The 24,731-nt window shown below is 42.5% G+C and overlaps 1 protein-coding gene across 2 annotated transcripts in view; it reads right to left on the reverse strand.

Moving 5' to 3' along the window:
* The window catches only part of ESRP1 (epithelial splicing regulatory protein 1), a 41,940-nt gene that overhangs the window by 12,343 nt on the left and 4,866 nt on the right, over nucleotides 1–24,731 (reverse strand). For both annotated transcript variants that reach the window (XM_060243486.1, XM_060243487.1), the window contains exons 4-11: nucleotides 24,034–24,148; nucleotides 15,919–16,017; nucleotides 14,514–14,568; nucleotides 11,944–12,054; nucleotides 9,826–9,958; nucleotides 9,695–9,737; nucleotides 7,505–7,806; nucleotides 4,553–4,771 (exon numbers count right to left, since the gene is read on the reverse strand). In XM_060243486.1, coding sequence (XP_060099469.1) covers nucleotides 4,553–4,771; nucleotides 7,505–7,806; nucleotides 9,695–9,737; nucleotides 9,826–9,958; nucleotides 11,944–12,054; nucleotides 14,514–14,568; nucleotides 15,919–16,017; nucleotides 24,034–24,148 — 1,077 coding nt within the window. The remainder of the gene's footprint in view (nucleotides 1–4,552; nucleotides 4,772–7,504; nucleotides 7,807–9,694; nucleotides 9,738–9,825; nucleotides 9,959–11,943; nucleotides 12,055–14,513; nucleotides 14,569–15,918; nucleotides 16,018–24,033; nucleotides 24,149–24,731) is intronic.

Consider the following 24,731-nt stretch of genomic DNA (forward strand, 5'->3'; position numbering starts at 1 on the left):
CCCAGCAGAAAGGAGACAGCAAAGGAGCTGTACCCTGCTAAAAGATAGCCTTCCAACCACACAAATTTTCAGTGAGATCCAAGCTGAGGGTTACCAGAGAATTTTTTTTTAAGAATACAATATCAAACTAGAACAAAAGACAAAACAGAACACAAAAGGAAGTGGGTAAAAATACTTGAAGTAATTTATGCATGTTGGATTTGTGTTCTTGATTTACACTGTTAATGGACTGTGCAAACATTTCTGTACAGATAGTCCTATTTCTTGGTACATATCTAGCCATAACTGCCTATGGTAATATCCTAAATCATGGGAAGCTAAAGGGGCTAGATCTCTCCATTAAAGAAACCTACCGTCCATTTGTATCATCTTGGCATGTGCAAAGAGATTAAATTTTCCTCACTCCCCATACTTCTTTCTTTCAGTATTTTTTTTTGTGTGAGAGCATACATGGAAGTCATGATTGACTTGTGGTGACCCCTACTGGGGCCTGGACATTCAGAGACGTTCTAATGTCTGCCCCTGCCTCCTGGCTCTGGTATTTCAAGGAAGTCTGCCATCCAAGTACTTGCCAGGGTCAGCCCAATTTAGCTTCCGAGATCTGATGAGATCTTGTTTCCCTGGGTACTCTCTGTATATCTTTAGCTGCAAATAACAGTGGGAAGCTTATATGTAGGATAAGTGGTGGTGGGAAGTGCTGTCAAGTTGCAGTCAACTTATGGCGACCTCTTGAGGCTTTCAAGGCAAGAGACATTCAGAGGTGGTTTGCCATTGCCTGCCTCTGCATAGCAACCCTGGACTTTCTTGGTGTTCTCCCATCTCAGCATGGACCAGGACCAAACCTGCTTAACTTCTGAAATCTGATGAGTGGCCTAGCCTGGGCCATCCATGTCAGGGCAGGTTGAACAGAATTACTCTTAAATGACTGTCTACTGGCAGAAAAAGGTATGCATGCATAGCCATACCCTTTTGCTCGAAGGAGGTTACAGCCCTCTAGGCAGCTGTGGAAGCTCAGACGCTTTATATGATGAACACCAGTATTCTACTCTGGCCACCTGTGATTTATTTTACTGAGCAGAATGTGGAAAGGAACAAGCTACCAACGGGGCATGAGCACAGATCTCCACAGTAGATGGCATGACAGTCCTGACCAGGTAATGCCAGCAGAGGCCAAGGGAGAGGGCAGCAGAAGCCCTTCTTGGGAGAAAAGAGGCCCAAGACCAAGGGATTCTCCAGAGAAGCCACCCCAGAAGCCTGTAGCCTAGGTGTGGCCAGGCTCCAACCTTTGAAATTCTGACATAAATTGGTGAGCACTACCACAGAATGGCTGCCTCAGAAAGTGGAGCCGACAATGAAGCATTAAGGATTGAAGTTATGCATAACTCTAGTTGTAACTCTTCAGCATTACAAGCAGAAGGTCTGTTTAACAGGATGCCTTTTAAAATGAATGTATTTTAAAATATTTCCTTGCATATCTACACAGTAAAGCTGTGAAGATCCAACCTTAGCAAGAGTTGTCAAAGCAACTTTTTAAAAAAAAAAATGCACACAGCCAGTCAGATTGCCAATGGCCAGTTGGAAGCTCTGCTGGACAAGAGCCCCACTTGGCCTTGCCCACTTTCTAAAAACACTTGACAGGCACCAGGAAAGGTGCTCACGAACCCCAAGCCAAAGCATGGTAAAGAAACAAGTGGACTTAATTGCATTACATTATACTAGCATTAATCTTGCAGTAAATTTCTAAGCATGTTCGCTCAGAAGTAAGACTCGCTAAAATTAATGGGGCTTACTACCTAGTAAGTATGGTGTAGAAGAACTATTAGAACAGTTGTCTTTTCTGTTTAACATAAGGTTGTTCACTGTGCCCACCACAATGGCCAAATGTTGCTCCCTTTCCATTTTAGAAACACTTTGTCCTTTTACTCATGATAAAAGTAAATACATAGAGCCATCCATCACAAGTGTCCTGATTTTAAATGCTTTTTAAAGCCCGCAGTTACAGGACTTGCTGTTCTTGCCCGCCAGGTTTCATTGTAACAGAACACCTTCAAATAACACCCCCATTGTAAAAATCTGGGAATATACCTTGCCTAACTTCGGATTCTTAGAAACTAGAAAAGATTCAATCCAATTTAAAAAAAAAATCCCGTTTCCCAAAAAATTGCAAACATTTTAGAAGACAGCTAAAGGATGTCCTAAACGGCTTGTGCAGAAAATCAGCCATCACAGCTGCCAGCAGCAGGGCTTCTGAGAGTCACCATCAGTCCCCAGACAAAGATTTCATCTTCCTCCCCAACACACACAGGACCCTGACCAAAACAAAGTATCATTGGCTTGCTGCTACCATCCATGAATATAATAATAATTGTTAATGAGATAAGAAATTACACCGTGCACATTGCAATAAGGTATGGTGCAACTCCCCCTTTCAAGTAACAACCCCCTAGCACATCTCAACATTAAGCAAGATGAGACAAATTTGAAGAAATCTAGCTAATAGTACTTTGCGAGCTCTCTCTCTCTGTCTCACTGACTTGTTTTGGGAACAGAAGGGAGACAATGATTACAGCTAACAGGTATATTGTTTTCTGTAACTGGCACTCATGGACACCAGGACACCCACAGGGGTGTTTCTTAACAAGCACTTTGTTCTTCCCTCAAAGCATCTTTTTTCTGAAACAAAAAACCCCAAGTCCTTGCAGGCAATCAAAGTCCTGCACCTGCACTAACTTTAGAAAGTAACTCTAATCACTGAATACTGAAATCCAACTGGCTCCAGTTCTCTCTTCCTTTCCCCCCCCCTACTGCCTCTTTAAAAATAAAAAGAAAGCAGGAGAGAACAGAGAGAGACCACCCCATGTTCCTCTCCTAGCCAGAGTGTAAAGTTTCTGATTTTTTAAAAAAAGTTAAAGCACATTCTCTGTTCCTGGCCTGGTTCCAAAATAGCTGGATCCTGTCCTTATTAATTCAAAGTGTGATTGTGATGCCATTTACTTGCATGTAAATGTGTACAGGAGGACTGCAGCCTAAATTCCCTCTGACTTCTTCTCCATGATTCCTCCACCCCCAAATCTATCCTGCATCCAAATTCCCTGCCACCCCCTGCAATTATCCTCATCCAGATCTAGGGGTTGCCAACTTTTTTCTTACTAGCTCCTACTCCTGCGCATCTCACAGCAGCTTGAACTGCAGGAACAAGACAGTAATAAGTGTTTGCTCTGTTTTTTCAAGAGGTGCTGATTTCTATGGCTCAGGCTACTATTAAAAACACAGGTGCAAACCAACCTCTTTCTTGGTCATCTGGCAACCTTATCTGGAACTCGCACAGCTTATTAGACATTGATCTTTTCCCTGTGACACTCATTCTGAGCAACTGCCTGGAAACTATTTTTTGCCTCTTCAGCATCACAATGTGAGTCTTAACCACCCTGCCCCTCCATCATATTCTTCTTTGGGGCATGAGATACTTCAGACGTCCCACTCCCCCCTCCTCTTCCACTGTCTCCAGCTAGGGGCTCACTGACCAGATGACAATTTCATTCTTGTGGTAGAGAAGCTTCTCTATACAGTTCAGGAAATGGCACAGAGCAAATGGTGGGGTTTTTGCAAAATAGATCTTGCAAGGAGGATGACAGACAAGGGACTGTAGCAGATCATCATACAAGGGACATGGAGCACCACGTGCTGCCTTCTCAGCACATGAAGTGTAAGGCTGGCTGGCTACAGAGGTATAGGAAGGGGGCAGGCAGAGGAAACTGAGCCAACCCCCAGCATCCATCTCTCACTCTGGTGGTGGTGGGTGAGAGAGAGAGGGAAAGAGAGACTGCAATAGAAAGGGCAGAGCAGAGGCATTCCAGGGGAAGTTAAACTTGACTGTGTCAGTTGGAGAGTCCCAGCTGGGGGCCCTCAAGCTGACAATGGGCTCTCCGAATTTTGTCTCCCAAGTCCCCCTCTCTTGGCTCAGCACCTCTTATTGTTAAACAGCAGCTGTAAAATCCACCTTCATCTTCCCAGATTTGGATTTGGGACACAGCAAGTGTGCTGAGAAGGAAGATTTCACCCTCTGCGCCGATGACATTTACCCAACAGAAATCTCCCAATGCCAAGCAGCTATTGCCCCCAGCGAGGGAAAGAGGCAAGGACACACAGTGTACCCATTTATTTCTGCTTCCTGCTCAAGGCACCTGCTGTTGGGGATAGCCAAATTTCTATTGAAAAAATGGCACAGGGAGAATGGGGAGTATCCTTTCCTCACATAGTGTCTCCCTTCAAAGATCCTCCTTACTTTAATAAAACATTGAAAGATATGCCAGGAAACTGGATTAAATGTTTAACCTAAAGAGTGCCAGCCTCTGTCTTAGCCTCTCCCTGTTCACCAGTTCATAATATGGGGAGGATGCCTACCAAGAAGCTGCATGGATTACCAGTCATGCATGCATAATGTCCAGAATAGGCTAAAGCCACACTAAAACAAAGGTCAAAGAGACAAAACACAAATGAAAATGTTTCTGAATATTAATAAGCAAGAATGACTCTTCTCTCCTTTGCTTACCTGGTGATTTAATACCATGTGAACCCCATGAGTTCTGATATCTGCAGAAAACTCCCCCAGGAATCCCAAAATATCCTCTATAGTGGCAGTGTAGGGAAGGCCACGTAGTCGTATGCAGTCCCTGACGTTGGTGGGTGGTACATATTGCTGAGGTAGTACAGGAAGGATAGGCGGAGTCGGAAGAGGAATGAGAGGTGTAGAAGAATACCTGTTCAGCACCTGCAAAATTAATGACACCATCTGAGCAGTTTTCATATATGTTGGAGCATAACCTGCATAATCATTTAATCAAAAGCATTGTGCAGGAGGTTGGACTAGTTGACCCTGGAGATCCCTTCCAACTCTATGATTCTAAATGCAGCAGCTTTCCCATTTAGGAAAAAATAAATAAGCCAAGCAGATCATTCCCACCCCTTGCTATTGCCTTCTCTCTAGCTAGATGGTAGCTGCATTTCTTAGCATCTAGGGTTCATGGGAAGGGAATAGGTTTGCATCCCTTACTTGTGTGCCTTTGATTGTAGCTACTTACATTCTTCTACTGGATAAAGTAAAAATGCTCCAGTATTCAGGATGAGTAGTGGATCTTCCCTTGTGCCCTGGAAATACCAGGCAGGTGCCTACTCTAAAATGGCTTGACCTACTTACTCTGAATAAATCAGGGGCATAAAGCTCATTTAATATAAGGGCCAGAGCAAACATAACTTGATTAAGCCATACATACTGTTTTTGAAATGAAAACAAAAAAGTACAACTTGGGACTACCTTTGAAGAGTGTTTAGAAGCTGCAACTAGTGCAGAATGCTGTGGCTAAACTGTCGGTTGGGGCCAACTATTGGGAGCATGTGAACCTAAAACTACAGTAATTACAGTGGCTACCAATCCACTTAGCCCAGTTCAAGATATTGGGGTTTTGTCCTTTTAAAGCCCTGCATGGGTTGTAACCAGAGTATCTGAAGGGCTATTTTCTGCCACATGTTCCTGCCAAGGAATTAGGGTTGCCATCCCCAAAGTCCTGGTGGAGGTTCCTCCACTTCAGGGGCCCCAATTGCCCCCCTGCCAGCTGGCTGAAGGGGGGGGGAGCCCTGCCCCTAAGCCTGACCACCAGTGGCCACCCCTTTCCCTCCCTTCCTGCAAGGTTTAAAGGGCCTGTCAGCTATTCAGTGGGGATCATGTGACCTCATCAGCTGGCAGGCCCTTTACATTGCAGGAGGGAGGGAGGGAAAGGGATGGGTGTCACATTCTTGTGATCACAGCTGTGCATTAACATTAGTAACAAATCTGCTTCAACATATTACCTCAGAAACTCAGATTCAATTTCTCAATTGAAGATTTAATAAAAGTGACACAATACATAACCTTTCAAAAAGTGATTTAACCTGAAGTTAAGCACACTACATCACAAGGTCTATTGTGAGACTGAAGTGACATTTGAAAAGGTGGGGTACATGGAAATGCATACGTAACCTTCCCCCACTCCCACTATCTTTCACATATTGCATTGCAACAGGTTACTAGAGATGGCAATCCAAACTGGTAGAGCTGGTAGGAAAGCTACATAATTAGGTGCAATCTCAACAGACACCAGCAGGCAGCACAAATGTGCCCTGATCCACTGTTCTAAGATGGTTGTCATCAGGGCTTTTTTTCTGGTAAAAGAGGTGTCTGAACTCTCAAGAGGGAAATGGAGAAACACAGAGATGCCCCTCATGAAGTTCTAAACTTTTTTTTTGAGAATTTGTTTCCACAAAGAAGTTCTAGAACTCCATTCTACCCCATTCCTCCAGCAAAAAAGCCCTGGTTGTCATTGTAACAGCACCGGTAACATGTTTGGAGGATTTTTTCGGGGTGGGAAGAACACTGACTACTTAAGTAGACAGCATTGTCCAGGTGACTGGCACACAGGTGCAGAAGTCATATGAGTGCAGCTTGTTGCTGAGCACATGCCTGTCTAGACTGAAAACAGTTACTGTGACTATAAAAACAGGTGTGGTCTGAACTCAAGGCCATAAAGCAACAGAAAAGGCTTCATGCTTAAAGCCACACAGAAGAGATACAAGCTCCTGTGCATGTTCCAGAGTCCAGACTATAAAATGATTGACATTTTGCATCAAAATAATCTATGAACAGCTGAGTATTGCAGCCATGTATGTTTCCAAATGAAGCACATCTTAAATATTCAAGTAGTAGTTTTTCTGCATGTTTTATTCTACTGCTAGTCATAGGGAAGGAACAGAACTGCTCCTCAGAAATCTTGCTCAATCTACATTTTCCAAGACTTTGCTTAGAACTGCCCTGTTTTAAAGCTTGTCTGGGCTAGCAACTGGTTTTTAAAAAATAGAGAACAAGAACTCTCATCAAGTTGTCTCAACAGATGAAATTCTCTGTCTAAATCCTGTACCTGAACAGTGTGATCACAGAAAATACACATCCCTGCCTCTATTTGCCAATCTCTAAAGCACCTGAATTAGGGAAGGGCACTATACTGGGGAAGGCACATCGCATGAATACCCAAGCCTAGCCTGCACAGTTCTGAGCACAAATTCTGCCGAGCCTTTATTCCAACCTTTGTCAATTGTCAGATCTAAGATTGAGCAGCATAAACATTTCCCATCCACCTTTCCTTTGCTTCACATATGCTGGAGAATAAGAGGCCAGAACCCTGAGGAGGTGGAAATTATGCAGTCCTTTCTAACAGCATGTGGTGGATTCTAGCTCTGTTCACACAAATCCTCCTTGTAAATAGAAAACAGCATAGAAAGATAACTTGCTATGCTAGTTTTCTATCTACTGGAAGTTTTTAACATAGAAAGTATTCCCAAATGTGTTCCTCTATCTGCAGTCTGAGTGGGGATAAAATCTGCTCTGCCACTTCATTCCTTTGCATGTGTGAATCAAAGGTTAATCTTTAGATAAGTACCTCGCACCATGACATTAGCAAGCCCAGGCACTCACCTGCTGTACCTCAGCTGCTGTGCTCCGGAAGAGTTCTATGTACCTTTTACCCAGCAAGTCCTTGTGTTTTTTTAATGCGTTCTGTGTATATTCTTCACATGCAAACAATACAAATGCATCCCCTGTTGGCCGATTGTCAGGGTATGTGACAAAGAGGATTCCTTCCTTTCCACCTGTCACAGGACAATGTTGACCAAAAAAGGCTAATACTTCTTCTGTCGTTACATTGAAGGGTAGGCCCCGCATCCGAACAATCACTTGGTTCTCTTTTGACAAGAACTGGGCTACTTCGTTGGATGTGCCTTCAAGAACAAAGACCAGAACTCAAGTTTTTATTATTCTCATTGTTATTTTTTTCTTTTTCCTTGAAAATGGTTGTGTGTTATATTTTTAAAAAAGTAATTTAAGAGAAGAGAGAAGGACCAACAGAACTATGAAGGGATTTCAACAACTATTCACAAAGGGTTGCTGAGGAAAGAGAACACAATCAGCTCCCTGTGTGGCCTTCACTCTTTTTAGCAGATACTCAGAGAATTGATGCTTCTCTATTTCTGGGTGAGAGCCCGAAATACTACCAGACAGACACACCCTTACAGGTTTAGTAATGCAATTCCTCTAGTTGTTGGGAGAGGTCCACCCTCTCCTGAGGCAGCATGTAGGCGTTATTTGTTGGGTTCAGAGCCTGCACTCAGATAGTACCTCAAGACATTAGGGCCCTCAATAAACCTAACAAAATAAAGAGGAGGGCACAAGCATGTTTCCTGCTTTGAGAAGTTTTGATGGTTCATAGATGTGAGATTCAGACATAACAAGCCAGTTCCGGCTGGCTTGGTGTCAAGGGGTGTGGCCTAATATAAAAATGAGTTCCTGCTGCGCTTGTTCTACCAAAAGCTCTTTGTGAAACAATATGAACATATGAAGCTGTCTTATACTGAATCAGACCCTCGGTCCATCAAAGTCAGTCTTGTCTACTCAGACTGGCAGTGGCTCTCCAGGGTCTCAAGCTGAGGTTTTTCACACCTACTTGCCTGGACCCTTTTTAGTTGGAGATGCCGGGGATTGAACCTGGGACTCTCTGCTTACCAAGCAGATGCTCTACCACTGAGCCACTATCCCTCCCCTACAATGGAGATTTCAGGAGGTGTGGCCTAATATGCAAATGAGTTCCTGCTGGGTTTTTTCCACAAAAAAGCCATGGTTTTGCATGACATGGCCAAGCCTGGGGGAATTTCAGGCCCCTGTACTCTTCCCCCTTCCCTCCCAGGTGGCTTGACAGTTAAAATCCTTCACTTCCTTACCAAACAATGGTTGTCATTAATCTATATCACATTTTGCATCCACCCTCCAGATCAAGATTCCATTTTAAAGCTTTTGCATGGTCTCTCTTGGAGACCTTTGAAAACACATCTGGCATCTCCACTGAGGAACCAAGTAGGGGATGATGTGAAAGATCTCCACTTGAGACTCTGGAGAGCCACTACTAGAGTAGCTAACTCTAACCTCGAGGGATCAATAGTGTGATTCAGTATAAGGTATCTTCAGTGTTCATGTATTAGTCAGAGATAGCAATATCAGGCTACTAGCAGTGCACTCCTAAGAGCAGTTTCCTGGGAGTAAGCTGTATTGAGTAGACCTACTTAGATGGTACTATTGTTTATACATTTGAAGTCTTATCCTTCCAAGAATTTCAGAGTAGCAGATATAATCCCACTACTATCCCAGGGAAATCCTGGGGGGCAGTACCATGCATTGTGACATCACTTCCAGTCACATAATTGAAATTGATGTCATACATAGTCACAACCTTATAGTGATAGCAGTTTGTCCATAGTAATTGAAATTTGGGGGATCAAAGTGATGTACAAGAGTCACTTCCAGTTACACAAGTCTGATGGCACTTTCCCCACTATTTCTCCTACTGTGCTGCTATAGCAAGAAACCTGGTCCCCCTACCTGTTATTACAACATAATGACAGGCCATGGGTTACCCAGAGAGGTTAGTGAGTGAAGACAGAACTTAAGTCCACTTGTTGAAAATCCAGCACCATCCTATTACTCCATAATGGTTCCTTGAAACAAAAAGTCTGACTCACAAGACAGTTTCATCTAAAACCAACAACCTCAGCATAACAGATAGCCATTAAGAAATCTCAGTTTTAACCAGAACTATAGTGGAAGAAAAAAAATTACCTCCTGCAATTTTAAGGAAATCTTCACCTGTTGCTTTGTATACCTAGGAAGGAAAGAAGAAGAAATGCTTACAGATGGCCAAACTTGCCACCTTCTGTCTCCAATGCAGATTTTGGACCTGAGCAACATACCTCAATATACCGGTTCCCCATGTGGTGCTTGTGTCTTTGCAGGGCTAGATCTCTGTGCTCTTCACTGACAAACCTGACAAGCGCTTCCCCATTCCTCCTGCCCTGGGCATTAAGGCAAAGCGCAGCCCCTCCTCTGGAAAGTCAGACAGAGAAGCAGCAGTGAGCCTCACAGGCTAGCATTCTCGTAAAGCTAATCTTTACACAAAGAAAAAGCAAGCACCATTTGGTACTTCTTTGCATTTGAGTGTTCTAACTTCTTAGAGTTAGAATATGGTAGTTCATCAGTGGTAATTGATGAACATCAATTACAGGTAAGTGCAACCATGTTTTGTTTTTTTAAACAATGTCAGGAGTAGAAATAATTCTGAAATGTTTAGACAACCACTTCAGTGGGAGTAAATCTATGGCTTTCTCTTCTAGGCAACTGCTGCACGCCACCCTAAGAACAGAGTTCAGTGGTCTGAACTCCAGCTTTAATTCTTTTCCAAAACAAGTTGAAATCTTTACAGCTGCTAGACCTGAAAGCTTGGAAGCATGGGGCCAAGTGAACTCTGGAGCCAGAGTAGGGCTCAGAAGAATCTCCAACAGCCAGAATTTCAGGATCAGGTCCATGGCTGGAAATGCTGAGGCAAAAAGTGCCTAAAGTTATGCAGCATGGCAAAATGAAAACGCCAATGAAAGACAGACACAATTTAAATATAGAAAGTTATTTCATGTGTTTAATTTTAATTAATTTTAACAATACTAAGAGTACTTAACACTTTTCTCAGTAAGTAAATCATTTACATTCACTTATCAGAATACTGGAAGATAATAAACCGGATTAATTCTTACTAAACAGTTTGAAGGCTGCAGTCTGGGGTTTTTTTTAAGGGAAGTTGAAAAGTAAGGGAAAGGAAACTGCATATCTCCAAGAGGGCCAACAGACTAGATGTTTTGTTTGAAACACCACCAATAATTTATTTAAAAAACATTACAAGTGATAACAAAATCAAAGGAAATATATTAATGGGGATTTTTTAAAAAAAATGAAGGGGGGGAGAAAGGAGATTTATATAGCAGATTAAATATAAAGGTGGCTAAATAGATGAAAGCTCCTTTGTTTTTATGGCATACAGAGCACAATCACTGGGCTGGATCCAAGCATTTTCACTCAATCTCCCTTAACTCCTCTCATCCCAAACATCTTTGTCCATACCAGTCCCATCATCCCCAGCATAGCGTTTTTGATGGTCATAGCAGACTCTTGCTTCCCATTTCCACCAAGGGAAAATTGCTTGAATCCTACCGAGTTTTCAAATATTCTAAAAAGCATCCCAGCTATTTCTTTATGTATAGCATTAATTATTTAGATAGTAAATCTACAAGATCTGTTACCCAATATAAGCTCTGTTCAGAACCGTGTCCCACTGAACGAAAGTAAGATGTGGCTGCAAAATTAGCAAATATTTGCTGGAAAAGTATTGCAGTTTATAGAATTCTCCTGGTCCTGATTAAGAATGTGGGTTGCTTTTTATTGAAGTACACAGGGATCTGGATATCCTTTATTCTTTTGCATTGAATATGGGATTGTGGAACATGATCTCCAAGAAGGATATTCTTCTCCCAGTGATTTATGAAGAGAATGAAAGAAGCTATTGCACTCTACTCCTGCATCATCTGCAATGCCTCTTTCAATCTAAACTACTGCCCACTCTTTCTTTCCTTAGTTGTTGCATTCACTTCCAGGAGCAAGTCATTGTAGTTCAAGAGCACAGACTTTACATTTGCACTATTCACACATCCATTTATTAATAGCACCATATACGGTACTTCAATTTGTGGAGGACCACAGAGAGAAGAATAGTTACCCCACCCCAAGAAAGCAAATTCTAGGTATCATATGCTATGCTTCTCTACTGTAAGTTTCCCAATTATTCTTAGGCCACTCATAATTACATTGGAAACATCATCCATACAGTGTTGCTTTCTAGAGAGAAATTTATGATATATTGTGGTTTTTTGATCCATGCTTGCTTTTCACCAACTTTTCAGAAAGAATAGAAAATGATCTTTAAAAACATTAAGAATTTCTTCAGAAATAATGGTATGAGTAAAAGTTGTTTGGTGTTCACTTACTTAGCAATGTTAAGGCCTTTGAAGAATCTAGCAATATCTTGATCAGATGACTGCCATGGTAAACCTCTTGCTCGGATTATGGTGTTGTCATCAATGAGTTCCATCTTGCTGCTGCAGATCAATCATGGAGATATGCATATTTATCACTCCCATCAGCACAAACCCAAATCTGGGGTCTTCTCTATAGGCTAAAACCCATTCCTGAGAATAGCCAGAGGTGCTGTGGTTGGAAGACCAGGTTCAAATTCCTGTTTACCATGAAATTTATTCACTTGATGACTTTGGGTCAGTCCTTCTCTCTCAGTCTAACCATACAGGCAGCTGGGAGAATAAAATGGGGAAGGAAACATGTGTGCCACTCTGAACATATTTGATAAACATTCAACATACATGCTCTTTGAGCATATGGGTGAGAAAACCTTCAACAGCTTTTCAAATATGAATTAGTCTTCCAATAATTTATAACTTCTACATATACCATCCCAATTCATTGTAGTCATTTCCCCACTCTTTCTGATGGCAGTGGACCATCTCATCAAGTTGCACCCCAAGTTATGGAGACCCTGGAGAGTTTTCAAGGCAAGAGTTACAAACACAGGTAGTTTGCCATTGCCTGTCTCTCTGGGCTTCCCTAGTGGTTGCCTGTCAAAATGCTAACAGGCAGCCACTGCTTGGTTTCTGACAGCTGAGGAGATCAGGTTAGCCTGGGCCATCCATGTCAGGGCTCAAGTTCTTATACAGTCCCCCTTCTAGGTGCTGATATTTACTCTTTTCCTAGACGGGATCCAGCCACTAGAAGCTCTTCATCATTAACCAAATACAGTAGTTTCCTGATCAGCATAAAGTAATGAAAACTATTTATCGCAGAGAAAACAGCTTTGGAGTGTGCAGAAAACTGGGCAAGGGAGGGGAAGGAAAATGTGCACCAACAGTCAACCTGTATCTAAACCTGGGCTGGAGACCTGCTGTTCTTCCCATCGGTCCCATAAAACCTTTGGTTACAAATTGATCACAACTGAAGCAGACATCTTCCTCTCCCATAAAAGGTTACATAGGGTAATTACCAAGAAATTGTTTTATTATAACAATAATGAGATCTAGGGCCAGCTCTTAAAAAGCAAGGAAGAAAAGGGATTTTTGTAAAAAATAAAATCCAAACACAGCTATTTTACTGGGCAGAAGCTCCTGCCCAGTGGGAATCTGTTGGGCTATTACTAACTTTTGCCTCCAACCATGTTGCTTAGCTAATAATGGGATTCGGCATTTTAACAGCAAGGAGGTCATACTAAACAATATTTGGGCAAAGAAGAGCAAGGAGAAGTGGAGGGAAAGTTGGAATACACTGGCTCCCCTAGGGTTGTCAACCTCCAGGGGGTGGCTAGAAGGGTTGCCAAGTCCCCTGCAGCCTCCAACAGGGGACTGTTTTTGTGCGCACAGAGCGCGTTGTGGCATGATGACATCACTCACAGTGACGTTGCATGCCAGCCACTCTAGGCGCTTCCAGGAAAACTATGGTTTTCCCTCCCAAATTGCTAGAGCATCCGGGGAAACCATAGAGTTTTCCTGGAAGCTCCTAGACTAGCCAGCGTGTGATGTCGCTGGTACGATGACATCACTGCGAGTGATGTCATCACAATGGCAATGTTGGGGGAGGATCCCCCCCACCAGCCTAACGTGGGCTGGCGGGTTGGGAACCTCCAGGACGGGAAGCCCCGCCCGGCCCAGGAACTTGGTAGGTCTAGTGGCTGCAGATCTCCTGAGATTACAACTGATCTCCAGGTGACAGATCAGTTCACTTGGAGAAGATGACCACTTTGGAAGGTGGACTCTATGGCAGACATGTCAAACATAAGGCTCAGGGGCCAGCCCTGGCCCATCTAGAGCTCTTATCTGGCCTGCGAGCAACTGGGGGAAACCCAGTCCAAATGAGGACCAGAAGGGCCTATACTAGAGTATTAAAGCCCCTGCTGAGGTCCCCTTTCTTCTCCAAATGCAGACCCTTCCCCCAGATCTTCAGGGATTGCTCAACCCAGAGTTAGCAACCATAAAGGGCAAGGGAGGGCTGATTTGGCCTGGAGCTCTGCTGAGGAGGAGTATGGATCACGGTCAGTGGTAAAATATCTCCTATGGCACACATGGCCTGGCCCGACAAAGTAACATTTTATAACAAATAAGTTTGACACCGCTGTTCCATGGCATTAGATCCTACTGAAGTCCCTCCTCTCCCTAAACTCCCCACCATTCTCAGGCTCTACTCCCAAAATCTCCAGGTATTTCCCAACCCAAAACTCACAACCCAGGCTAGCTCACAGTTAAGCAGACAGCCAAGACACACACTAACATTTCCCCTTTGTATCACCGGGCAGCCTGATTTATCCTGACACATCAACCATCTCCTGGACTTCCAGCTTTCAGTAACAATTACCTGTACCAGACCCCAAACATTATTTGGTTTTTAGGCATTGATCACAGTTCTCCAAAGAACACGGCAGCTAGGATAGTATACTCAGTATATAGTAGGTGAGACTCTGAACCTTGGAAATGCTCTTCTTTAAAATGCAAATACTTACCAAGTTCCACTCTCGAATTTGTAGCTTACTCTCTCTGGATCTGAAAATCTGTGATCTGAGGGGGGAAAGGGTATTTCCTTTTTTAAACAACCTTTTTTGAGAACGCAGTAATATTTCTTCCAACATTTCTGAGGTGAAAAATAGAGTATACTCATAATACCCCATTCTCATTGCCCAAGGAAACATCCATTAACCCCATACTCATTACTCACTGAGAAAGATAAATCCCTCCTGTATTTCATGGCCTTTTAACCCAACCGTTCAGAAATGTTTTTATCTCCCCTTGTCATGTATGTATTCCGCTGACTGAGAATTAATTTTACATATCAGAAGAGTGAATTCTAGTCCAGAACAGGTTGTACTTCAACAAATTAATTCATCTCTGAGTCTTGCTTTTTTCCATTCCGAAAAAAAGATGAGCCACAGGCTGAATCTAGTTATTCTGCAACTGTTCTACTCCAGCAAGTGTGCTGTCAGTAAATAGACTTTAACAGCTTTCTTTTGACCTTCTAGGTTTTAAAAAAATGTCCAAAGCTTTATAAATATTTACTTATACAATGGAAGTGACTCATCAATATTTATTATCTGAATAGAGAGTTTGGGTGCAGATAAATATGAAGCTCAGGTACATCTATGTACAACTATTTTTGGCCAGCCAGGTTTTGATCATACCTGGTTAGATTACTAGGTAATGCATATCAGTTGGGGCCAAGCTCTTCCTGGAGCCAAGCTGCTGTCAGGGATTCTATACTGGGACTGTATCACTGCAGATCTGAAAAAAGCTGTCATGGCTGCCTATTTGTTAGCAAAGAATACAAAGTGCTAGCGCTTATTTTTAAAGACCTAAGGACTACCTTCTCTCACACTGTCCATCACAGGACATAAGCTCCATTCTCTGCACCTCTACCCACAGAGTGAGGAAGGCTTTCTCTGTGGTGGTTCCTCATTTTTAAGACATTTTTATTTATCTAGGCTGTAACTGAAGTTTGACCCTACTTTTTAGTTGTCTTTCCCCACTGTTTTCTAGCCTATATCCCATTGGTTTGATATCTTTTTGATTGAACAATAAGATTGTTTAATGCTTATTGTTAACAGTCTTACTGGCTGCAAGACCAGGATGCTAGACTGGGATTTTATGACTGTTGGACTGGGATAGTGTTGTTGATGGTGAGGCTAATATTACTACAATGTTTTGTTTAATTTTCATTCTCCCCACCCCATTCGTAGCTGTCTCACGTCTCTACAGAAGTGACATACAAATCTTCAGAATAAACACATTCTCTCTACAAATCTCCCCCAAAAGCAAAATAGGATTCACTGGGAACAGGTACTAGAAAATGAAGATGGCTCAAAAGGGAGAGAAGTATCCGCCGTCCTCCACCCTGAATTCCTCCCAGTTGCTTACTGTATAATTCAGAAATCAGTGTTAGGATGACATTCCCCATGTCTTCCACTTGAGATACACCAAAACGCTGTGCTGAACTGTTCCGGTCAAGATTCAGATCTAAACGCTGGTGTTAAGTGAAGAATCTTAAAACAACATTTCACCAGATTGAACGCAAGCATTACATTTCAGGCCTACTCATAATATAAAGTTGTTCTCCTGATTCACAGTAGTATTAATCTTCAAGCCAGACAGAGTCCATATTTGCTAAGGTTGCCAGCTCTGGCTTGGAAAATCCCCGGATATTTGAGGGCACAGCCTGGGGAAGACAGAACTTTGGGGGTGGGGGGTGAATTCAGTGGGAATATGATCCCATGGCATTTACCCTCCAAAGCTGCCATTTGCTCCAGGGGAACTGTTCCCTGTTGCTTGGTGAGTAGCTCTAAATTCTGGGAGATCTCCAGGCACCAACTGGAGGCTGGCAGTTCTCTTTGTCCCTAGGGTACAAAGCATGCCCCTATACAGAGTAACTGACAAGGATAAGAATATCATACAAGGGAAACATTTGCCAGCTGGCTGAAACAAGACATGGCTTTGAATTCAGAGAATTCAGAAGTTTCCAGTGATGGAATGATAGGGTTGTTCACTCCAGGTTGAACAAAATTGGGAGATTTGGGGGTGGAGCCTGGGAACGCAACTCAGCAGGATATATCGTGGTGGAGTCAAACCCTCAGGGCAACTATTTTATCCAGGGGAACTGATCTTTGCAGTCTGGAGGTACTTGTAATTTCTGGGAGATCTCCAAGTCATAGCTGAAGGTTGGCAACCTTGTGGAAGGAAGGTTTTTTTTACCAACCGCCCCCTCACGTAGCAGACTTCCAGTTCCCCCTCATGCTATCACTGGGGGTCTTTATACCCCCAGAACAACACTTTGGGCTGCAGTGGGTAGGGAGAGCAAAGAAGTCCCACTCCATTGTCAGAAATTTCTTTTGTCTATAGAGATTTTGGGTAGAATCTGAGCCATGCATTTCTTTTTTAAAGAGCAAGATGAACTTCAGTTTATGATCATATAGCTGTATACCAGAACAAAACAAATCAAGCAGTCCCCATAGACGTGCCTTAAAATGCTGTATGAAAACACACAGACAAGTACAAACTAAGCTTTTCCGCTTGAGATCACTGTTAGCTGCTTTCCCCCAAAGATTTAGGTCCACAGAAGACAATTTGTCCAGTTATTCACACAGTCATTGCTTCCAGTAACCTAGTGTACTTGAGTAACGCGCTTTAGTGCCTATACATAATTATTGGATTCCATTCCACTGGGTCCCCTTCCCAAACTTGCACCTGCAAATAGCCTGTCAATCACCTTGATCTTCTTTTAGACACAGCTGCTCAAAATACTTAATAGTATCACCTGCTGCATTAGTGTTAATTCAGCCACTCTCAAGTCTTTAGTAATACAAAGAGCTGGTGTGGTCCAGTGGAGAGAGTGGAGGACTAGGACCTGGAACAACTGGGTTAGAATCTCTTGCTTGACCATGGAAGCCTGCCAGGTAACCTTGGGTCCATCAGTCTCTCAGTCTAACCCATCCTCACAGGGTTGTTGATGCGGGGATTAAATTGAGGGAATTATGTGCAAAGCTGCTTTCAGTTCATGACCAAGGATAAAAGCAGACTATAAATTAAAAAATAAAAAGCCTACACTTTTATTTAATATTTGTGCTCCAACAAGCCCTCAATTACATGAGGCTTGCACTTGCAAAGAGGCCTCTTTGGCATGAAGGTGTTACTGTGAGGGAAGGACTCCATCAGAATAACACTGTGAGAACCACATCAGCTACATTTGAAAGGTGGAGCAAAGTAAAGTATTTATATTGTCTGTACATGGCCTCTGAGACCAGGTCTCCAAGCAGGTTCTAGAAGATAACTCAAATGGCCCTGACATGAGCTCTATTCCTTCTTCCCCCTTGACTGGAAGGGTCTTTATATCAGAGGTAGTAAGAAGCTTCCATGCGGGTTAATATTATCTAGCAGCTTAACACAGGCATGGAAGAGTTTTGAGAGCTGCTCATGGAAATGGGATGGGGGTGGGAGGAAAAGACCAGCACCATACATTTCCATTGTTCAGCTGACAACTACCCCTTGGCTATTATTGTCTTCTGTGAAATCATCTGCATTGGAAAATATAACCAAAAAAAGTTCAAGTCCATGCCAGTAGCAATAAGTGTCTTAGGAGTGTACCTCATTGGTGCCCCTTAGCCAATTAGAGTTCCTACTAACTGGAGAATGTGTTTTCTGGTTAGTGCTTTGAGATTATCTAAATGCTATGTAACTAAGGATGGTGGTGTCCCTATGAGGACCTGTCCTTCAAAAGAGGGGAAAGCAGAGTCTGTCTTCTCTCCAAGACAGAACCCCCTCCATGATGCCAAGAAAACAGAGGGGGGGGGCTCTATTTCTATGTTTGATGGATGGGCATGACACGGGCTCATCTTCTGTCCTGATGAAAGACCCACAGGCTCCTTGGATTGCCCGCCCCAGTGTCAGGCATTAATTCATCTCCATCGCTTTTAGAACAGCCTTCCTTTAACTTTGCCTAACTTATATAGCCCACCAACTATCCTTCCTTAGCCTGACTTCTCTATGTATACTTAGAAAAAGAATACTGCAGGTCTATAACAAGAGTGCAGTAGAATCTTATAGTTAAGTACTATATCAATTGAAACTGAAGTCAGACAAGATTGAAGCCAGAGCCCTAGACTCTTAGGATACCTAGAAACCGCACATTAATTTTTCAGACAACCCATTAAGCATTTTCTCAGAGCTAACTGGATGCTGCAGAAAAGGTATAGCCAGCTTCAAGAGGGGACTGGATAAACATATGGAGCAGAGGTCCATCAGTAGCTATCAGCCACAGCGTATTGTTGGAACATTCTGCCTGGGGCAGTGATGCTCTGTATTCTTAATGCTGGGGCGCGGAACAGTGGGAGGGCTTCTAGTGCCTTGGCCCCACTGAAGACCTCCTGATGGCACCTGTGTTTTTTGGCCACTGTGTGACACAGAGTGGTGGACTGGATGGGCCAGTGACCTTGATCCAACATGGCTTCTCTTATGTATGTGGTGGAGTCACTGGAAGACTGTACCGCTTCAGAGTGAAAGTGGAGATCTGTATTTGAGTGCTTGCTTTTCATAAATGTTCTATATGGAAAACTAACACTTCAGGGAGACCTAGCCTTCCCCACCTGAAAGACTAACTATCCAGCTACAATAAAGCTGTACCATGGAACAGCAATATTTATTGCTTCACTGTTGCTCCCCCTTCATTAAGTCCATACAACTGTTGACCCTTATAAACTTATTGTTCCTGTTTTGTCTCCACATATCTTAAAATATCTTCATCACATTATATGCTAATTTGCTGTTCAGCCTCTATGTTTGAATGGTTATCTTCCATTTCATTGTACCTGAAGAAGTGTGCATACACACAAAAGCTCATACTTTGAACAGAACTTTGTTGGTCTTAAAGGAGCCACTGGACAGTACCAACAGCAGTATAAGCTCCAATTCAGTTTTTTTTTTAAATAGCCTTCTAATAGCATAATGTTACTTCCATTACCTTAGCATAATCCTATTGTTCCAGAAGTGCTCTTAAACCATGTACTTTTTTTTGAACTTTTGAAAAAGGGCTTACTGAATGTATTTTACATAAATATGGGAATCAAGGCATTAACTAGCACGAGTGTCAAGAAAGTCTTCTAACTCCAAGAACACTCCTGATTGGAAGTGGAATAGCTTCTGCATATCTGATCTGTGGGGGGGAGGGGAATGCTTCCTCTGATTTATGACGGCAAGCTTGATTGGCTCCACCTTCGGGGCATTTGCAGCAGTGAACTGGCTAAGCAAGCTTTGCAGGTGGAAAACTGCAATGAATAGATCGTACAGGGAATGGAGGCGGATGCTTTAAGAAATACATGTATTTACAGCTTAGTTAGGATGCACAAATCCCCAAGTCCCCAGTCCATTCATCAACAAATGGCACACTAACCTGAGAGGGTAGGCTGCAATCAACAAGATCCAAAGAGCTGGGAAGATGATTTTTTTTTAAAAGTCAAACTTAACAAGGATACACATAAAATGATGTAAAACAGCAGAGTACACCATCAGGGGAGATAGTAACACTTCAAAGGATGAAGTAAGTGTTCCAGGGGATCAAATGAACCCAAGCTAGCAGTGTACTGCCTCTGTTCAGAAATTGGGACATGCAAAGGATGGTGGAGAGAGCAGACAGACTGAAAAAATCTCTTTTGCCACATACAAGTTTTTCTCTTCCAGGGTACTTTTTTCTCCCTTCTTTTAAGAGGTATTAGCATAGTCCACAGTATGAAAGTAATGCTTTCTGCAAGCTGGGTGAGGTTCTCCTCCCTACACAGATAACCCTTTCTTTGTCTGTGAGCAGCCCCTTTGGGAGCAGGCAAAGTAGGCAGTCGCCTAGGGTGCCCCCTCCCTGATGCATGACTCTGGCTCCTGACCACTGTCACCTTGTCCTTTCCCATCACCAAGCTGCCCTCAACAAAGTCAAGCCACCCTCCTCTCCCCAATGTGTGACCTGGGCTCCCACCTCATCCTATCCTGCCACCCACCTTCCTAACATGGCCGGCAAGCTCTTATTCTCACAATTTTTTTTATAACATCACTTTTTAAAAAATAAAAAATAAATAAAAATCAGTCAATTAAAAATGTGAAAAGTTTCAAGTTTGGCGCTCTTCAATTTCCCTATATTTTTAATAACGGGAGGGCGCTAGTGGGTGATTCGGCTAGGGTGCCAGAAAGCCTAGCACCGGCCCTGACTGCCCTACTGCTAGGCACTTAGCCATCATGTTTTCTATTGCAATGAAGAGGATGATAACCTGGGTCTGTTATTAGGTGCAATACAGCGTAGAGGTGCTTGCTATGAAATCCTGAATGAACTGAGACTAGGGGAGCTGAAGGCTGCCCACCACCCAAGATCATCGCTGAAATCTCTGCTGTTGGTGGCCTCCCCTACAGAAGTGAGGTGAGTGGTGAACAGGTACAGGTCACTCTCGGTGGTGGCTCACTGTAGTGGAATACTTTCCCCTTTGAAGCTCCCCTGGTGCCAGCTTTATCATCCTCTACACACCAAGTGAAAACAAATATATTTACTTAGATTTTTCATTAATTCTTTTTATTATTATTATTTTAACCTCATTCTTTTCAACCTGTCCTCTGTTTGCAGATTTCTTAGGTCGCTGGTTTTACTGCTGACCAATTTAGCATCTGTAATTTCTGTCATATATTTTCTGAAGGTTTTCTGTCTGGTTTGCTGGTGATAGTTCAAAGAACAGAGCTCACAGTCAATTAATTTGGACTATGAAAAGTAATGGTTGCAAGCAACTGAATATTTTAAAAGATAAAATAAGGGCTAAATAGTTTACAAGATATATTTTAGAGCACTAATTAAGTACAGAATCCCTAGATGCAAGAGCATATTATCTCTCCACAAGGCTGAGTGAAAAGGCTGAATGGATCCAACTCAAAAGTTGGTACAAATAGAGTCCAAGGCACCCAGTGACTACCAAAGTCTGAAAACAAGTCACTTTACACCTGTTGCCCAAAAAGAAGACAAAATCTGCCTTATGACAGTAACCTGTTCTCAGTAGCTGGCAAAGCAAAATACACCTCTTGGAACTAAATTAGATGTTATCATCTCTTCTCCCACTAAAAACCCTAAGAACAGCACTGTCCAGTATTAAAGATATCACAAGCAAAAAAGCTGGTCAACCGTTTCCAATTTTTCTATTCACCTCTTTTGTTTTTCCATGACAGTATCTCTTCCCAGATGGTGGAAAAACTGGGGAGGGGGATTCTACATGGGAAACAGTCAGAAGGGGGAAGGGTCTAGCCAGCCCTCCCCTCACAGTTCCTGCTCACAGCTAGTGAAAACCTGTAAAAACTCAACTGGGAGTTTGGGTGGATTGGGTTTTTTAAAAAATGCAACTATCTATTTGGCCCTGGTGTGGGACTTCCTCCTTTACATCTTGTTGTGCTCATGATTGACAGAAGAATGTGCCAACTAAGATGGATGAACTACCCATGGAAAGAAGTGTAAAATGATAGAAATTAAACATATTCACAGACTGAAGGGGAGAGGGCAGTTTCACAGATAGCCATAGCCAAGTATATTTGCATAAAACATTATGGCCTTCGAAGCTTATGAAAGCTTACTGTTTCTGCAGTTTTAAAATGGTTTTATTTGTAGAGTTGCATGTGCCTTGTTTTCCTATTTTGTATGGATCACTTACACTTGTTATTAACCTGTAAACCATCACACCACAATACATTCACTAAGCCTTGAAAGCTACAAAAGTCTGTTTTTGCCACAATTGAAATGGCTAATCTTGTAGAATTTATCCATAACCAGCAGCAGCCTAGTTAATAGCAGTTGATTTCAGACAATATAAAACATTCCTTTTAAAAAATCTGAACAACAGTCATTAAGTTGCTAACCTCCAGGTGGGGTCACGGAAATCTCCTGCTTTTACAATTTATCTCCTGACTTCAGAAATCAGTTCACCTGGAGAAAATAGCTGCTTTGAAGGGTGGACTGTATGGCACTGTACTCTGCTGAGATTCTTCCCCATCCCAAATCCCATCCTCCCTAAGCTCCACATTCAATATCTCCAGTCATGTCCCAACCTAGAGGTGGCATCGCTGGCACTCCTGGCTGCCATATAAAAGAAAATTGTAGCTTGATCTAAATTTACCTAAATTTGAAGTACTGATCTCATATCTGTTGGCATCAGCTGCTTAACAAATAGATGCAATAATCTAGCAAAAATTAATACTTGCTCATTCACATAGAAAGCCACATTACCAAAACTTCAAATATAGCAATGACTGATCTAAACAGTTCACAGAAGATTTAACAGCACAGTTGTACCCCAAATTCTCCTGGCTCTTCCCAAACCCAGAGAAACCAAAAATAACCTGGGTAAGTAATCCATGGTCATTTTATTACTACTGTTGTACCAGTAGTCATTTCCAGTGGCAGACTACTAGTACAAGTGAAAGATCTGGGTAGAGTTAGGGTATATCAGGGAGAATCACAGCTTAATCAAAATTCTATAAATCTGTACATAAATCAGACCTGTTTTTGACAACACCATCATTTGTATCTTTGGAAGAAACAGCATAAATGAAAACATTCTCACTGAAGTCAGTGGAGAGTCCCAGCTGGTTGCCTCTTCCTCCCAGACACATAGATGGAAAACTCACTCTGCACCTGCTCATGGCACACCGCTGTTGGAGTATTTCTAGATCTCAGTAAAAGCACACAGACCACATCTGTGAAATCATGGAACACGGGGCTTCACCACTGTCCACTCCCCAATCCATTGAACAAGGAGCAGATGTTTATATTTTGGTGACGGAGGACTTTGCATTAACACCCTTCCTCAAACGGCCAGATAGAACCAGGAAGATGTTACAACCTGGGCACTGAGAACACCACAGAAGACCTCAGCATTGCTGGTCACACTACTTCCTCCCCCACAGAAAAGAGAGGAAACTGGGCAGGTCAGCAACCTCTGTTTACTCAGGTAGTAAGAATTTTCCCACAAGGATGAGGGTAGCAATTCTCCCTTTGTTCCAATGAACTTTCCCCCTCTCTCACAAGCCAATATCTCATTTGAACTGAGGATTTTAAAGGAGTGTTAACTTCAGTACTCACTCATTGGTCCAAATTTCTATATCAGCACCAACTCAATATAACAAAACATAGCACCAGACAGGATAACAAAGACGCAACATCTTGAGCTAAAGCATATTTTTCTATCCACCACTTTGGGAGAGAACAGGCAATTACTGTTCTTGTTCTAAAGATGTACTCAGGGCTTCTTTTTTAGAAGGAACGCATAGTTCTGGCCGGCTTGGCGTCAGGGGGTGTGGCCTAATATGCAAATGAGTTCCTGCTGGGCTTTTAAAAGAAAAAAGCCCTGTGTGGAATGATGGTGATGTCAGGGGGTATGGCCTAATATGCAAATGAGTTCTTGCTAGGCTTTTTCTGCAAAAAAGCGCTGGATGTACCATTTATTAACCCTCAATTTTGCTTTTAAAGGATACGGTCTGCCATGGCTTTAGCATCCAATTTGTCAATTTCAGGTGAGCCTGGACAACATTTCTTGAATTCCTTTCGTAGATCAAAAAATGAGTAGAAACATTCAGGCAACAAGATATTCTGCAAAAGACCAAGTTACTTCTGGTAAGCCAAGATAGTATTCATCTACATCCCCCCCCCTCCCTAGTTTTCACACTTACAGTCTGAACAGTTAGGCTGAATGCCTGCTCGGCTAACATTACAACAAGCCCTTTTGCAATCCACTCATCAGCCACTTAAACACTGTTAAGTTTCTCCCTTGTGAATACTTAAAGACGAAAGTGCAAGCTGTTGTAGATTATAAAACCACAACTAGTGGTTATTCTACAACGGGAACACTCATTACTCCTACATACTCATTTTAACCATCCATTCAAGCAAAGGACAACAAAAAGGGGCAGGTTTTGTAGAAGGCATTTTTCCCAGGAGCAAGCACAGATGACCCAATAAAGTTAAAGTTCGGAACTCCAGAAATGCAGCTTTGATTATTCTCAGCAGGAGCCTGAGGAGTGACATGCACCTCTTTTCTTCAGTACCATAATCAGCCTATTTACTTTCTCCAATATGCATCTTTAGTATGAAAAGCACTTTTAAAAGTGCAATTTGGAGCAAAATTACACCCTTCTGCCTTCAATGGACTTAGCAGGGTGTAACTCCACTTCAG

Source organism: Heteronotia binoei, chromosome 7 (genome assembly GCF_032191835.1).
Source record: "Heteronotia binoei isolate CCM8104 ecotype False Entrance Well chromosome 7, APGP_CSIRO_Hbin_v1, whole genome shotgun sequence".
In the NCBI taxonomy this organism is placed as follows: domain Eukaryota; kingdom Metazoa; phylum Chordata; class Lepidosauria; order Squamata; family Gekkonidae; genus Heteronotia; species Heteronotia binoei.